The sequence below is a fragment of the Pollicipes pollicipes genome, unplaced genomic scaffold, assembly GCF_011947565.3.
Source record: "Pollicipes pollicipes isolate AB1234 unplaced genomic scaffold, Ppol_2.1 Scaffold_6052;HRSCAF=7182_pilon_pilon_pilon, whole genome shotgun sequence".
Classification (NCBI taxonomy): domain Eukaryota; kingdom Metazoa; phylum Arthropoda; class Thecostraca; order Pollicipedomorpha; family Pollicipedidae; genus Pollicipes; species Pollicipes pollicipes.
Genome location: NW_023596805.1, coordinates 6,844,018 through 6,860,487, shown reverse-complemented (window position 1 = coordinate 6,860,487; position 16,470 = coordinate 6,844,018). Strand labels below are relative to the sequence as shown.

Here is a 16,470-nt window from a genome sequence, read left to right as displayed (position 1 = left end):
GTTTTCTTATTCACACCGTGAATAACGCCCAAACCATAGAAGGTTCACAATATTTTCGAAGTTCCTAAGCTGTTTGCGTGCGTGTGTCACGCGGCCTCTAACCGGCGGGCGGGTGTCAAGGCGGAGGACCGCGACAAGAACCTGGACTGGTGGAGCAAGTACTACGCGTCGGCCGGCGAGCTCAGGAAGTGCGGCGACTACCTCAAGCGAGGGTGAGCCGACCCACTGGTAGCTTCTCTCCAGCCCGACACCCCAGTCGGTGGGCCGGGGAGAGGCTACACTCTTGGTCCGCGCGGAGGCTACGCCCCGGTGGTGTGCGGCGCGTGGCGACGGAAAGCCCCCCGTGAGGATGGCTGACGTGACGCTGTGGAAATGACGATGCCGGTTCGATCTGGGACCTTCAGCCTGTGATCCCGCATGCGCGCGGACATTTAGGTGAAATGTGGAGTTCTTCAGCGCAGAGGAGCTGCCCAGCACCGTCGGTGTGTGCGACTGTTCCTGCAGAACCATGCCACAGCGAGGTGTACGCCGTGCAGTCTCCGTGTTCCGATGCCGTCTTCTCTACGAGTTGAGAAGTTGAACATCTGCCCGCTGGAGCCCGCTAGGTGTTCACCGTCTTCTGCGGCAGGTACGAGAAGCTGGAGATCTACCCGGTGGAGCTGGAGCGGGTGGCGTGCTTCGACCACTTCAAGGACATCCTGAACACGCTGGACATCCACCGCGGCAAGTCGTGTGAAGACGAGGAGTCGGCCACCGTCGGCGAGTTTCAAGGGCACCATGCGGGTCAGTGGGGTCGCGCGGAAGCGCCAGTGGGGTCATGCGGGAGGGTCAGTGGGGCTACGCGGGGGGGGGGGGGTCGACGGGGGCAACTGTACTACTGATGCATTGTGTGTTTGCGTTGTGATATGACTATCATGATTGTGTTGTGGCCCTGACCTCTTCCCACTTGTGCAGTTGTGACCCCTTGACCTGTTGGCAGGTTTACACTGACCTCTGACCCCTGACCTGTACACTGTTATCTGATCTATACACTGACCTTGTACCTGTGCACTGAGATTTGCCCTTTCCGCAGGTGTGCCTTGAGCCCTGACCTGTGCGCTTATCTCAGACCTCTGCAAGTGTGTACTGACCTGACCTATACACAGATGTATGCTGACCTCTGACCTATACACTGACCTCTGACGTGTGCACCGACCCCTGCCCTATCCGCAGGTCTACGCTTCGCTCTGAACTTACCTCTGACCATTGCCGCAGAAGAACACTGCCCTTTGACGTGACCTCTGACCTGACCTTTGACTCGGCAGGTGTACACGCTGCCGGACGATCCGAGCCTGCCGCTGCCTCCCCGACAGATCCGTGGCATCCCGCCGTCAGCATCTGAGGAGGTCATCGTCCGCGTATACTTCATCAGGTGCCGTAGAGCTTCAGGCCCGCAGCAGAAAGGTTGTGGGTTCGAACCTCGCCACCCGCTGTGTTTGTGTTGGCGCGTTCGATGGGATGCATGTAAGCTTCTCGGGTGAATATATTTTCTCGTGTTTCCCTCTGCCCCCTTTTTGTAGTTTCCTTTCTTTGGCTGGTTTTTGGCGGTTGACCCTCGCGCTGACCCGTGTTGGCGTCAGCTTCGTGTCATGTGCTTGTTGAGGCGTCGCGGTTTGCCGCACGTTGATCGCATTGCGCGGCGCGCGTGCGTGCGTCCGCGTGTCTCATCTCATCCGACGGTGGCGCCCCTGGCGGCAGATGCTGGGACCTGTCGCCGCAGGATTCCAACGGAATGTCGGACCCGTACCTGCGCGTGCAGCTGGGAAAGCAGAAGCAGGACACCAGGGACCAGTACCGGCCCAACACGCTCAACCCCATCTTCGGCAGGTGCGAGAGTCACCGGGTCTCATAAACGCGATGCGATTTTATTTCGGGCCGGCGTCATGGTCACCGCGCAGCTCGTCGCCCTCGTCCGCCGATCGGATTGGTGCTTACTGATTTGCGTGCTACGAACGCTGTTACCTGTCGGTGTCGGCCCAGCTTGCCCACTGTTGTCATCGGAGCTCGCGGACGAGGCCCCCGGGGGTGAATACGCGAGATCTGTGGGCCGACGTCGCCCCGTGTTGTCTGACACTGCCCGGTATTGTCTGACACCGTCCTGTGTTGACGGACACTATTGGCCTTGGTTGACTGTTGACTGGGTTGACACTGACCGTGTGGGTTGAAACCATTGGCATTCGTTTGATGTAGGCTGTGTCATTGGACTGCGTCCTGTACTGGCTGACACTGTTGACACTTTTTGGCTGTGGGCTGTGTTGCCTGACATCACCCTGTGCCAGTTGACACCATTGACCTTGGTTGGCTACGGGCTGCCTTTTGCGACACCGTTGACCTTGGTTGGCCACTTCTGTGTTTCTGACGTCATCCCTTGCCGGCTGGCACCGTTGGCTGACACCGTTGGCTGACACCGTTGGCTAACACCCTCGCCGCCCCGTCGGGACCTGACCCGCGCCTGCCGCCCGCCCCTTCAGCTTCATGGAGTTCACCTGCATGCTGCCCAAGGAGAAGGACCTCACCGTGTCTGTCATGGACTACGACCTGGTCTCGAAGGACGACCTGATCGGCGAGACCAAGGTCGACCTGGAGAACCGCTACATGACCAAGTACCGCGCCACGTGCGGCATACCGCGCGAGTACCACCTGTGAGTACGGAGGTACCCGGTGTACAGACAAAGGTCCGGCTCGCCCGACCTGGGCTGATGGCTGGAGGACTTCATTTCGGCCGTTGTGATTCCCCGTTTGAGTGTTCTTGGCAAGTGCGATGTCTTCTCTGTGTGATGTCTTCTTGTGAATTCTGCTAAGGTGCATCCATGTCGATGTTGTTATTTAGTGTGTGCGCATTCTCGGATCAACATGATGTCAGCGATATAAATCGAACAGAGAGTTTGTTCTCAGTTAAAATACAGGGCATTGTTTCATTGGCGCTAGAAACAACGCAGTTGTTACTAGTCCTGTGAGATAATCTAGCTATCAAATATGATGTGGGCTGCACCTGGCAGTAAGTACCCGTACCCGTATTTTCCACCCATGTGCCCGTCTTCCCCTGTCAAGGCAAGCCCCGTAGCCGTGATGACCTCGACCCCACGTGACCTGACCTGACCCCGCAGGTCGGGCCCGAACCAGTGGCGCGACGCCCAGACGCCGCGCGAGATTCTGGAAAACGTCTGCGAGACCAACAACCGCTCGCAGCCGCTCTGGCTCTCCAAGACGGAGGTGGTCATTGGCAACAAACACTACCGGCTCAGCGAGCTGGAAGGTCAGTAAAAGGTCAATAAGGTCAGCTGGAAGGTCAGTCGAGGAACAATATTTTCATGGTTTTGGAGTGTGGAAACTAGCTGTCGGGGCGGGACCGCCTGGCTTGGTGGGGTTGTCGCTGTCGTGAGGCGCGTGGAGATTTGGTTGGTCAGTGAGAACGGACCAAGTTCAGGATTTGCGCATCCAGAGACCGAAGCGTTAAGTGTGGGTCGTCACACGGGGTTTGGCCGTTGCCCGGAGATAGCCTTTTCCAACGGACGGAGCTCCAAGCCTTCCTGAACTTGTCCTCGGCCGCCTATATCAGGTATCAGGCCGCAGGCGCGCCCACTTCTACATTCATTCATGTTCACATCGACTTTAAGTTGTGAACATCACGGTTATTACTGATTATTTTTATTCACCATCACATCATTATCACTATCATTTCACTTTTGTTTCTTTATCAATATCATTTCATTTTCGTTCATTCATACCTGCATTCACTGTGCCGTTCTTGATGTGTGCCGACCTTCTAATGTTCTTGACCTAATATTCTTCTGACCTTTTAATGTTCTTGACGTGTGCCGTATTTTTCTGATGTTCTTGACGTGTGCGGCGGACGCGGCAGACCGGTCGACGGAGCGGCCGCCGACGCTGGGCCCGGACGACGAGAGGCTGGCGCTGCTGGTGCTGCACACGTTCGAGCTGGTGCCCGAGCACGTGGAGACGCGCCGTCTGTTCAACCCGGCCATGCCCGACCTGGAGCAGGGGAAGGTGGGCAGACGCGGGTGGGGGCCGGGGGGTGGGGTGAGCCGGTGGGAGGGGAGGTGCGAGCCAGGACGAGGGGGCTGGGGAGGTACTGGCCGGGACAGGGGAGATACGAAACTGGGACTGGAGAGATACGAATTTTGACTGAAACTCGCCGGAGATTTCGGCTGATGCCCCCTTTTGGCTGCGATAGAACATGCAGTATTCAGCGACTGGTGCTTTGTTTCGTCAGGTGCCGGCGCTGTGGAGAGAGCGTTGAAGTCGTAACGTGATACTGTGCAAATGAAGCCGTTGCATACTGACCAAGCCGTCTAAGTGGTGTTGGCCGTATTACACCCGTTGCCTTGGTCGTCACTGGACCCTGCGGTGGAGTCGGTACCCCGCTTGGCCATGCCGCCCGATGGCTTATCTCAGCGCGGCAGCGGCCGCACCGGCGTCCGCTTGACGAGTCGGTGCTGACTCGCGCCGTGTTCCAGCTGGAGATGCTGGTGGACATCTTCCCGAAGTTGGCGGGTCCGCCAGGTCCTCCGTTCGACATCACGCCCCGCGAACCCAGCAAGTAAGCACTGCTCGAGCCCTGCGGCACCGGGGAAGACCGGCTCTGCGCTGTTGCTGCTTCTGTGCGGGTCCACGTCCGGCACACCTGTCCTAAACTGGCTGGAGGCGCGTTAGAGGGCGTGACCTTGAATCTTGTCTGGCTTTCTGACTAGCCTGGCTCGGCTGTCCGCGCAGATATGGTGATGACACATTCTGACACATAGTGATGGCATATGCGTGGTTATCTACCTTTTATAGATGATCACGTTCACTACCAATGTCCTGCTGCTTGTCCGTGAGACCGGTGTCCCCTTATCCCCTTATCCCCTTATCCCCTGATCCCCTGTTACCCGTGGAAGATTCCCGCTGCCGTCGCGTTCGCGTGCAGTAATCACCTCGACATAACTCGCCGTCCCATCTCAGTCCTGCCGCCACGCATTTTCATCAGCTGGCGGGAGCGCCGGGCGGTAGATGGTCGTTTTGGAGTCGGCCATACATCACGTTTTAATGAGACTCATTGTGCGCCGCTCTGTCGGCGCTCGTAAGCCCTCCCTGAAAGGAGAGCTGTCCCGCTTCCCGCAGTGGCTCTGAAGCCTGTGTCACTGGACAGGCTCCGCTCTGTGCGGTCTTGCGAGCTCAGTTCTGTTTGGTTGGCGTGGATGGCTCCTGGCTCTAAGGACGTATTAATCGTGAATTTGAGAACGTGCAGAAAGTGTGGGAATGCTAAGGGACGTGCTAAACATTAACGCGAGAACATGCTAAGACGTGAGGACGTTCTGAGAACGTGAGCACGTGCTAAGAACGTGAGAATGTGCTGCTAATGTGTTGAGAACATACTAAGAGCACGTGAACGTTATCAAAGCGTGCTGAGCAGAAAAAGCCCTCGTGCACTGCGATGTACCCTTATTGCGCGCTGACATAGTGCATTGCGCGCAGTACCTGATCTCGTGGTCGGATCGCGAGAACGCAGCTGTACCAAACCAGTGTCGTGGTTTGCGGGGCCGTTTACTGCACGGCCGGCCATCTCTGTGCGGCGGACCGGCCGCTGTGTCGATGCGTGCCCGCGCCCTGCCGGGTCACTGACCCCCACGTCTTGCCGGGTCACTGACACTGCGTCCAGCCGGTCACTTACACCATGTCCCGCCGGGTCACTGACCCCATGTCATGCCGGGTCACTTATTCCGCGCCCTGCCGGGTCACCTATCCCGCCTCCAGCCGGGTCATTGACCCCAAGTCCTGCCGGGTCACTGACCCCATGTCCTGCCGGGTCACTGACCTCGCGTCATTCCGGGTCGCTGACCCCGCGACCCGCCGGGTCACTGACCCCGCGCCCCACCGGGTCACTGACCCCGTGTCCCGCCGGGTCACTGACCCCGCGTGACGTCGCCAGGTACGTGCTGCGGGTGGCGCTCTACAACGTGATGGACGTGGTGATGCAGGAGTACTCGGTCGTCTCAGGCAGCAACATGTCGGACGTGTACGTCAAGTGCTGGATCCAGGGCGACAAGAACGTGCAGAAGTCGGACGTCCACTACCGGTGGGTGGCGGGGGCTGGCTGCGCTGCCTGCTCTCGGTCAGAAGCGGCGGGCGGGCACCGATCGCCTGTATTTGTGTCCCAGTCGCAGGAGACTGCTTGGCGAAACGTCGCTGGATTATAGGGAAGTTCTAGCTAACTGGGGTTCACTAGCAAGGCTGTCAAAATGCTGCCGACCCAAGTAGGGGATAATATCGCTGAATGCGAGGCAACCTGCACGTATAAAAAATGCGCGTGGTAGGTTATAGCTGATGAAGTTATAGTTTTATTATAGCTTATGGTCCTAAAGGGTCGTGGTGCAAGTATTGGTAGGTAATTACTTACGATCTTTTTACGGTCTGCACATTCCTGCTTCATTCGGTCGTGCTGACCTGTTAGCAGGCTGCGGGGCTGTTGTCTGGGGCTATTAGTTATGTCGTATCCATTGTGTCGTTGACCAGGTCTTGGTCTCAGTATTAACTACGCGATGATGTGAACGCTTAAGCCTGTGAGGAGTGTTCACCGAACCAGTTCTAGTGAAGGCTTGTGCGGAAAAGTAGGTCAGGTTGGGACACACTTTTTCAAACTGAGCTCGTGCCACGTACGAGGGCGGCTATTAGTCGCGTCACTATGTGGTCGGTTCGTACGAAAGCGGCCGAGAACCCCCGCCTCCTCCTGCACGGAGAATGTAGCTAACAATAGGCTGTGGCGTACTTTGTGGGGTACATACGTCTCGCTGTCTGGAAGGTACACGTGAGACATTGGTGCTGGCGGTGCTGGTCTAGGCGGACGGTTTGTTCTTTCGGGCATTGCGCCGTGTGAGTTGTCTGCTGCAAGCAGACAGCTCACAGACACTGCACAGACAACTGTCTGTTGAGTTGTCTGGGGACTCACGTTTGCGACCCGACATTCAAGTGCACTTCTGTAAAGTAGCTAGCGATTACACCGTGATTTTAGTGATGTCGGTGTTTAATGGATTTAGAGAGCGCATGCGTGGACATTACAAGCGTAGGTATTAATGTTTGATTGTGTTGTACCTTATGCCATCTCTTAAGTTGTAACGTCCTCAGTTATGCGTAATCAAATGCTCTGTTTCCGTTCTTGCCTGCCCACCCGTTTCTCTTCTTACCGAAAGTTCCTGGAGCGCCTGTGGCGATCTTGGTCTGTATGTTTGAGCGCGGTCTTGACCATCCGCGTCTGCAGCTGCATGGACGGGGAGGCCATGTTCAACTGGCGCTTCGTCTTCAACCTGGACTACCTTGGAGGCCGAGAGAATGATCGTCATCAAGTCCAAGGTCAGTCGCGGGCACACGTAAGGCCAGTTTAGGCGACGCTTTTTCAAGGTCAATATAGGTCACGCTATTTCAAGGTCAGCCAAGGTCACAATATATCGGGGTCAGTCGAGGCCAGCCTGGGGCGCTACCGCGATGTCTAAAATCGGTCTGCTCGAGACTGGCAGGGTCATCACTCTTCGTCATGAACGCCAGCAGGTCGAGCGAGAACCCACAACAGTAACGGCAGGTGCGGCGTGCTGCGGTCATCAGCGCCACAAAGGAGCGAGGGAGGAGCGAGGTCCGGGAGGGCCATCAGGTCCGCGCCCCGATATCGGGCCAAAACACGGGTCATGTAACTCGTCGGGCCATCCGAGGCCTCTGGGTGACCGCCCTGGACACATCGCGTCCAGGCCACTCGCTCACATCGATCGGGCGTGCGATGATGGTGCCGACGATTCCGGCACGGTTTTTGAAGAATCCTCTGGACGTTCTCTCGCTGTGGCGGTACAGGTGGCCGCCACGCCTAATGTACGGATGGCGGTGTGCGTGATGGCGGCGTGCCGTGCTCCCCAGGAGCACTTTTGGAGCCTGGACGAGCGTGAGGACCACCGGCCGCCCAAGCTGATGTTCCAGATCTGGGACAACGACCTCATCAGCAAGGACGACTACATCGGTGCGTGTGCTCGCCGCCGCCGGCCCGACGTCGGCGCCGTGCTCTTTCCCCGCTGACGGCGTGGTGGCGGCGTTCACGCCCTGGCTCTGCGGGTGTGACGTCTGCGCTTGTCAGCGTATCGTACTTGTCTGGTGTTTGTTGGTTTGTGCGGGTGAATCTGTCTGTCAGGTGAGACGAAACTGCTCATGACGTCTGTGTGTCTATGTCAGGTGAGCTGGGGCCGCTCCTGACCTCTGTATATCTGTATGTCAGGTGAGCTGGAGCCGCTCCCCACGTCCGTGTGTCTGTCTGTCAGGTGAGCCAGAGTTGCTCCTGACCTCTATATACCTGTCTGTCAGGTGAGCTGGAGCTGCTCTTGACCTCTGTATACCTGTCTGTCAGGTGAGCCGGAGCTGCTCCTGACCTCTGTATACCTGTCCGTCAGGTGAGCTGGAGCTGCTCCTGACCTCTGTATATCCGTCTGTCAGGTGAGCTGGAGCTGGACCTGAACCGCCTGGTCTGCCCGGCCCGCACGGCCGCGGACTGCACCCTGAAACAGATCGAGGCCGTCGCCGAGGCCGACGACGCCGCCAACAACAACGCCATGCAGGCCCTCACCGACAGCCTGCGACGGCGCAAGAAGGACGAGTGAGTGACGGGCGCGCGGCGGGTGCGCCGGACGGTTGTGGCCTCCGGTGGCCCGCGGGGCGCGCTGGTACGGACCCCTGGTGTGGGGTGGCAGGCGGTGGACGGTGACGTTGGACGGAGGCTGGGAGTGGGACTCCGGGGTGGATGTTGTCGCATTCGCCGGTGGCTAAAAGAGCAGCAACTGCACGGTGTTCAGTGATCGACGGTCAAACTACTTGCATTTTTGTGTTATCATTTTATCATCACATCACATTTTATCATTCTCAACGCTTGCGCGCCTCGGTATGGTGTATCAGGTCCAGTTCAACTGAGATGCTTCTACGGGGCTTTTAGGAAAGGTGGCAGTGGCCGTGCCGTTCGAGTGTATTACTCTTGCGCCATTGCTCAGCTGTCGTCTTAGTACATGCACTTCAGACCTGGCGATGTGAGGTGAACCACGCGCACGTTAACTGCAACACACAGCGTCTGCTGTCCTCGGTCCCTGCTGCAGTGACAGTGGGCGCGGCGGGACTGATCGCCGCGCGTGAGAGCTCCACGCCTGTGCGTATGCGTGTCTTGTGGCTGTGCGTCCCCCCCCCCCCTCGGCGAGCGTGGGGCCCACTGACGACCTGTGACCCGGCGACAGGACCTGCCAGGTGCCGATGGACATTTGGAGCAAGAAGCGCATCATGGGCTTTTGGCCGACGGTCGGCGAGGTGGAGGACAAGCGGGTCTGCACGGTGAGAGTCCGCCGCCGCCGCCGGTCCTCTTCCGTCCGCATGATAGACGGGCTAGCGTTAAGGGTGGGGGTCAGAGAAGATGAAACTGACGGTGTGTGGGTTCGCAGGCGTTCGACGTCGCGTACTGGTGGACCGGGTGGGAGGGGTGATAGGCGCACGGCTCGTGTGCTGTGCTCTAGCGAAGTTGACCCGTGCTGACCCCTACTGACCGTGGGGTAAACTGAGGACGGAGTCGACCTGTGCTGACCCTGATTGACTATGGGGTAAACTGGGGACGGAGTTGACCTGTGCTGATCCTGATTGACCGTGGGGTAAGCTGGAAACGGATTTGACCTGTGCTGACCCGGACTGACCGTGGGGTAAACAGGAAACGGAGTTAACGTTTGATGATCCTGATTGACCGTGGGGTAAACTGGAGACGGAGTTAACGTTTCATGACCCTGATTGACCGTGGGGTAAACTGGGGACGGAGTAAACGTTTGATGGCCCTGATCGGCCGTGGGGTAAACTGGAAACGGAGCGGACCATTGGTGACCTCGACCGACCGCGTGGTAAGCAGGAGACAAAGGTGACCTGTGCTGACCCAGACTGACCGTGGGGTAAACTGGAGACGGAGTTAACGTTTGTTGACCCTGATTGACCGCAGGGCAAGCTCGAGATGGAGATAGAGGTGCTGGCGGCAGAGGACGCCGAGCAGAGGCCGGCGGCAGTGGCAGAGAGGAGCCCAACATGAACCCAAAGCTGGAGCCGCCCAAGTTGAGTCGTCTCCTCAGGTCACCGCGAAGGCGATCTCGGAATAAGGCGTACATGATCGGTAGTCCCCCGGGCTGGTAAAGAGTCCTCAGTGGGGGGGGGGGGGGGGGGGGGGGGGGGGGGGGGGGGGGGGGGGGGGGGGGGGGGGGGGGGGGAGGGGATCGAACTCGGAAAGAGCTCTGGGGCATGAGGAGCGAATTAGTTGAATGCCCGGCCTCCGCGTGTGGCGTCCGTCAGATAATGTTAGGATAAACTAATGTGACGATTGTATCCCTTTCAGAAACTAATGTGACATTTGTATCCTCGAAAATAAACGAATGTGACATTTTTATCCCGATTTGCCTTTGCGGTATTGGCTGCTGTGACCTAACTAGGGGGGCTATCGAAAATCGGAGGAGTGCGTTTTGATCAGAATTAACCCCTCTATCTTTTTACTCTTTTTATTTTTTTCGAAAATCCAAAAATTGTAGAAGTTATTAGATGGCAAAGTTGGCCGATTTTCGTGTTCAAGAAACTTCAACGCCCGATTCCTATCCAAGTTCCAATAAACGAATGCGACAATTATATCCTCGTTTGCACAAATTGTACCGAGTGGGGTACAAAAAATTTTCGGTAGGGAATTTGTGATGCAAGTGTATTAGTAAAAGATGCGCATTGTAAAGACAAATCGAATGGTGCAAAAAATTTGATATAACTCAAAAATTTAAGGATATACATGGTTTTGAAAAAAAGCACAAATTGTACAGTTTGGTCCCGATCCGGAAATAAGGCCGTAACCTAGGATTTTTTTTGCTTGCTTATACATCGTTGCGCAGGGCTTCCTTTGGTTTTGGATTTGTTCCAAAATTATATTTAGTTTTCTTTTTATAAGCAAAAAACTTTTTCATTGTCTAAATTTTTTTTTTTTTTTTGAACGGCCCTACATCAAACTTGTTTGTATCATGCCCAGACTACGTTTCCACATTGGATGTGATATTCTTGCTTCTGTCTATGGGCTTTTTTCGTCTCTGTTTAAATATTGTACGCTTCCAAAAGTGGTTATATATTCATATGTATAGGGTTTCATGTCTTTTATCTTTACTGGACACCTTATCATGCAAGTCATGTGCATGAATATGGTATTGGCAGAAAGCTTGTGACACTGGCTATCTACTGGGAAGAAAAATTTAACCAAAATATTAAATCTAAAATTTTGAAAATTTTTCCCATGTTAAATCACATAGTAAAGTGTAAATTTCAAACTTTTGTGATGATGTCATGTTTCGAAAAAAAGTTTTGAAATTTAGTATACCGTTTTATCTAGGTTCTGTAAGCACACCACAGAAAGTTGGTTGATGTAGGTTTGACGATGGTTGTTCCAGACGCCATCAAACACATCTATTTATTACCGTCATCTTGACCGGAATTTTTCGAAGTGCCACGCGTAACGCTATGGGGAAAACTACCTCGTTACAATCGTTGATGCTGTCTTAGAAAACTAAGATATCTTAACGCTGAGAACGGTATGTTGTTGACAAAGAACTAGCGCATCTTTTATGTTCTCAAAAATTTTCCCAGATTTGGTGCAAAATATGTCAAAAATATTTTTTTTGAGTTTAAGTCTATATCATCGAGGTTGAGTTTTATCTGAGCAAAACCAGCCTACATCGTATCAATTGGAGTTCAATTGTGTGCAGTAAAACATACCTGAATGTTTTTGAATTTTGACATACATATGTGAAAAATTGTTCCAAAAATTTGTATATATATTTTTTTATTTTTTCACTGAAATGTTTTAATTTCTGCTGCCATGATAGAAAAATGAACGGGCTATTACATGGTACTAAGAATTAGTCTATGGCTTGATTGGTTTTTAAGTTAGAGCATGTCAAACTCTTGACGTGCACCACCAAAAACCGCCTGTTTTCATCGGATTTTTTCTAAGTGCCACGCGTAACGCTATGGGGAAAACTACCTAGTTACAATCATTGATGCTGTCTTTGAAAACCAAGATATCTTAACGCTGAGAACGGTATCTTGTAGACAATGAACTAGCGCATCTTTTATGTTCTCAAAAAATTTTCCAGATTTGGTGCAAAATATGTCAAAAATGTGTTTTTTGAGTTTAAGTCTATATCATTAGAGGTAGGTTATATCTGAGCAAACTCTGTATACATCATGACAATTTCAGTTCTATTGTGTGCAGAAAAACATGCCTGAATTGTTTTTAATTTTTGTATACATATGTCAAAATTTGACCGAAAAATTTCTAAAAATTTTTCTTAAAATTTTTATTTTTTTGTTTTGATTTCTTCTCACCTCATAGAATAAGGAACAGGCTATTACATGGTACCAAGGATTAGTCCATGGCTTGATCGGTTTTGAAGTTAGAGCATGTCAAACTCTTGACGTGCACCACCAAAAACCGCCTGTTTTCATCGGATTTTTTCTAAGTGCCACGCGTAACGCTATGGGGAAAACTACCTAGACACAATCGTTGATGCTGTCTTTGAAAACCAAGATATCTTAACGCTGTGAACGGCATCTTGTAGACAATGAACTAGCGCATCTTTTATGTTCTCAAAAAATTTTCCAGATTTGGTGCAAAATATGTCAAAAATATATTTTTTGAGTTTAAGTCTATATCATTGGAAGTAAGTTCCATCTAAGCAAAATCTGTCTCCATCATGACAATTTCACTTCTATTGAGTGTAGAAAAACATGGCTGAATTACTTTTAATTTTTGTATAGATATGTCAAATATTGACCCAAAAATTTTTATATAATTTTTTTAAAAAATTTCATTTTATTGTTTTGATTTCTTTTGATCTGATAGAGCAAGAAACAAGCTATTACACGGTGCCAAAGATTTGTCTATGGCTTTGTTGGTTTTGAAGTTAGAGCATGTCAAACACCACCTGTTTTGCGCCGTCGTCGTCCAACGCGTAACGCTATGGGGAAAACTACCCCTATAAAAAACTACCTCCATATAATCGTTGATGGTGTCTTTGAAAATCAAGATATCTTAATACCGAAAACATCATCTTGCAGACAATGAATTAGCGCATCTTTAACGCCCGCAAACTTTTATGTTTGCAAAGTTTTTTCATCGCTATTTATTGTAACATGTCAAACAATTCAGAATCAGGCTGAATAGGGAGTTAAACACTGGGGATGAATGGGGTAAAACGGTCTTTACTTAATGAGCTGTATCTCCATGATCACGTAACCAAAAGATGTTCTGAAAACGGCGCTAGAAAGGGAATGACTGATTCTAGCCTCTGTCAAAGTATTAGCTTCCTGAACACTAAATAAAGTTGACAAAACAGATAAGGAATCTTGCCTATATTTTTGCTGCATTTTACGAATAGTTTAAACGTGTTTTCTCAGAAAACTAAGCGTCGGACGAAAAATAGTCAAGAGACCATTCTGATTTAGAATCACAAGTTGCATCTAGTGCATTGGTCAAATTTGTGAAATTCATGAAATCCAAAAAAAATTATCGATATGTTTTTTTTAGGTTTTTATTGTTTTTAAATAAAAGTTATCAAGTAACATCAAATCTGATTGCAGATTCAAACTCAGCGTGTTACGATGCACTAGAAACAATGTTTTAAAAATTCCCGCACATTCTAAAAAAATTTCAAATTTTTGGCAATTTTTCGAGTTTTTTCAAAATAACTCAAAAACTTTTTATTTTCTCATGTTAAAAGATACATCACCAGATGCGCCATAACATTCCGCGTAAAATGACGTGCGTTACAACAAAATCCAATAATTTTGAAAATCGGCCAATTTTGGTCTATATCAAATTGCAACACGTATATCTCTCTAACCAAATGAGATAAAATTTTGATTTTGATTGCAATCGACGCAGAATTAAATTTGAAAGTTTTTGACGTCATATGTCCTATACCTGGTAATGAAAAATTTTTGAACTACAACTAACTTTTTTCAAAAAATGTCAAAATTTTTCAAAAATTTTTTTTGGGTGGGAAATGAAAGCTGTTGGTCCCCCTAGTGCGTGCACCAAGAGGGAGGTTTTTCTGTTACGATTTAGTAGGTTTTATTAGCTGTAGAAGACCCCCTTAAACGAGGATAAAATTGTCACATTAGTTTATTCGGGAACCATGAAAATCCAAATATTTGCCAAAGTTACCAACCGATATTCGATTTGTTTTTTGCAACGTGTTGCTGAGCACAAGAGCTATCTTTTTGCTGTTGAATGTTTTCGCATCAGATGTATAACAAGTTGAGAAATTTGGAAAAACTTTTTCCCATAGCGTTACATGTGTTTTGGTTTTTTGAGTTTATCTCGGCCAAATGATGACCGATTTCAAAATTTCAAAAAAGGAAAGATGCGTCTTGACGTGGGACATCGTTCTTTTTTTGAATCAAGTAAATCTGTTGAGTAGTATTTTCTATACACTAACATAACCTAACGTCTCGGAAGGTGTTCAAAACATCAGCTCATATGCGGTCAACGGGGAAATGGGGTCGTATAGGCTTGCCGATTTTGGCATTTAAAAAAAACTTTTTTTCTACCTAAGTTACGAAGGTTACGAATTGACATAAGGCCTAACCTAGGACGTTCTTAAACGTGTCAAAAAATCAAAACTCTAGCATATATGGAAAGTTGAAAAAAACTTAAAAAACGATCTTTCCAAAAATGCCTTTGCGCGAACAGGTCCCCCGAAAAAGTTTTTGAGGTAGGGGTCTGAGTCTAGGATACATGGTAGAGAATGACCGGGGCTACATTTTACTAATTGGGTTCATGACCCTAGGTCAACCGGAAGTGACCTCAAATGACCATGTAAGAGAGGGATATAATTGTCACAATTGCCCTCGGCGAGGAGGATACAATCCGCACAAAAAGGGATACAATTGTCACATTCGTTTAGGTATTTTTTAGTGAACAGCGGTGTATCCAAAGATGTGTCCAGGAGGGGGATTTTATACCCGGAGACAATATTAGCTGTATAAGGGCTCCGACCTCAAAGGTCGACAACAAACCTCGCGGTCCGAGTCCCTGGATGAACGAGCGACTCCGGTGTGGCCTGTGGAGAGAAGAGTAAAAAGACAAACCGAGGCAGGGCTCACATAAACCCCATTCGACAACACCAGCGTCTCGTAAAGCTGTGAACCGTGGTAGTTGTATTTCCGCGGATTTTGCAAAGAAGTTAGTGCCTGCGTTCCGGTTCACTCACGCGAAGTGGGGTGGCCTCAAGCCGCCTCATCCGCGCGACTCGCCCCTGACTGAGGCAGCGCGCTGCCGGTGACCGCGACCGCGCTGAAGGTCAGATGACGCCACGTCAAGAAGGGTACCGTTCCGAGCATCGCGGTAGGTTAAGCTTTCGCTGCTGCATAACTCATTGACTTGCAAATGTCATGGTCAGATGGCGGCGTTGGTGTTCACGTGATGCGAGCGCCGCGTAGCGCTGAGACTGATCCCAGAAATCTTTCCGAGCAAAAGGTTGGGACTCAAGGTTAATGAGTACGGTAGTAGTTTTTCCTGACACAAACCGCTTCGGTGCAGGTGTCGGGTGAGAATTTCTTCTGAGGCTTGACTTACAGCAGTGCTGTCACTAACGTGTTTCACCGGTGTCACGTTTGTCACATCAGAGCATTTGCAATGATTTTTTTTTTTAACGGTGGAGATAAGTCATGCAATGACAGTGGTGTAAGGGTTTTGTCGTTGCCAGCACGCGTCGTGTTCGGACATCAGTGTTCATTCTCTGTGTTTCCTAACGACGTTAACTAACATCTGTGAAGGCTCGTTCGACCCCATGCCGCCGCTTCTCTCCGGTCCTGGCGGTCTTCCACTGATGTCATTTTACGCTGCTCCACGTCATAGGTCGTACTTCGGCTCCATTTGTCTTCCACTGACACCGCTCAACCCCGCTCCACGCTAGGCCGCCGTGTACCCCACCCATGTGTCCCCCGTGACGTCATTTGACGCTGTCGCGCCGTGTGCTGCAGCCGGCCGGCCACGTCCTTCCTGTGGTTCACCTCGCCCTGGAAGTCGTTCAAGTACATCGTCTGGAAGCGCTACAAGTGGTACCTGATCACGCTGCTGGTGGTGCTCCTGCTGGCGCTCTTCCTCATCCTCTTCCTCTACAACGTCCCGGTGAGTAGCGCGTGGCGGTGAAGCCACGGGAGAGCGGAGGAGCGAGAGGTGTCTGTCTGTCTGTCTGTCTGTCTGTCTGTCTGTCTGTCTGTCTGTATGTCTGTCTGTCTGTCTGTCTGTCTGCCTGTCTGTCTGTCTGTCTGTCTGTCTGTCTGTCTGTCTGTCTGTCTGTCTGTCTGTCTGTCTGTCTGTCTGTCTGTCTGTCTGTCTGTCTGTCTGTCTGTCTG

General features: G+C 51.3%; 1 protein-coding gene across 1 annotated transcript in view; it reads left to right on the top strand.

The window, feature by feature from the left end:
* The window catches only part of LOC119104738 (myoferlin-like), a gene marked incomplete at its 3' end in the record, with an annotated part of 30,436 nt that extends 14,193 nt beyond the window's left edge, over nucleotides 1–16,243 (top strand). Inside the window, 18 exon segments of the mRNA XM_037228456.1 lie at nucleotides 121–212; nucleotides 629–730; nucleotides 765–783; nucleotides 1,305–1,411; nucleotides 1,738–1,866; nucleotides 2,511–2,681; nucleotides 3,147–3,295; nucleotides 3,902–4,047; nucleotides 4,518–4,600; nucleotides 5,969–6,115; nucleotides 7,295–7,348; nucleotides 7,350–7,386; nucleotides 7,939–8,038; nucleotides 8,506–8,665; nucleotides 9,291–9,384; nucleotides 10,031–10,085; nucleotides 10,088–10,139; nucleotides 16,096–16,243. Coding sequence (XP_037084351.1) covers nucleotides 121–212; nucleotides 629–730; nucleotides 765–783; nucleotides 1,305–1,411; nucleotides 1,738–1,866; nucleotides 2,511–2,681; nucleotides 3,147–3,295; nucleotides 3,902–4,047; nucleotides 4,518–4,600; nucleotides 5,969–6,115; nucleotides 7,295–7,348; nucleotides 7,350–7,386; nucleotides 7,939–8,038; nucleotides 8,506–8,665; nucleotides 9,291–9,384; nucleotides 10,031–10,085; nucleotides 10,088–10,139; nucleotides 16,096–16,243 — 1,845 coding nt within the window.
* Between the last annotated feature and the right edge of the window lie 227 nt (nucleotides 16,244–16,470).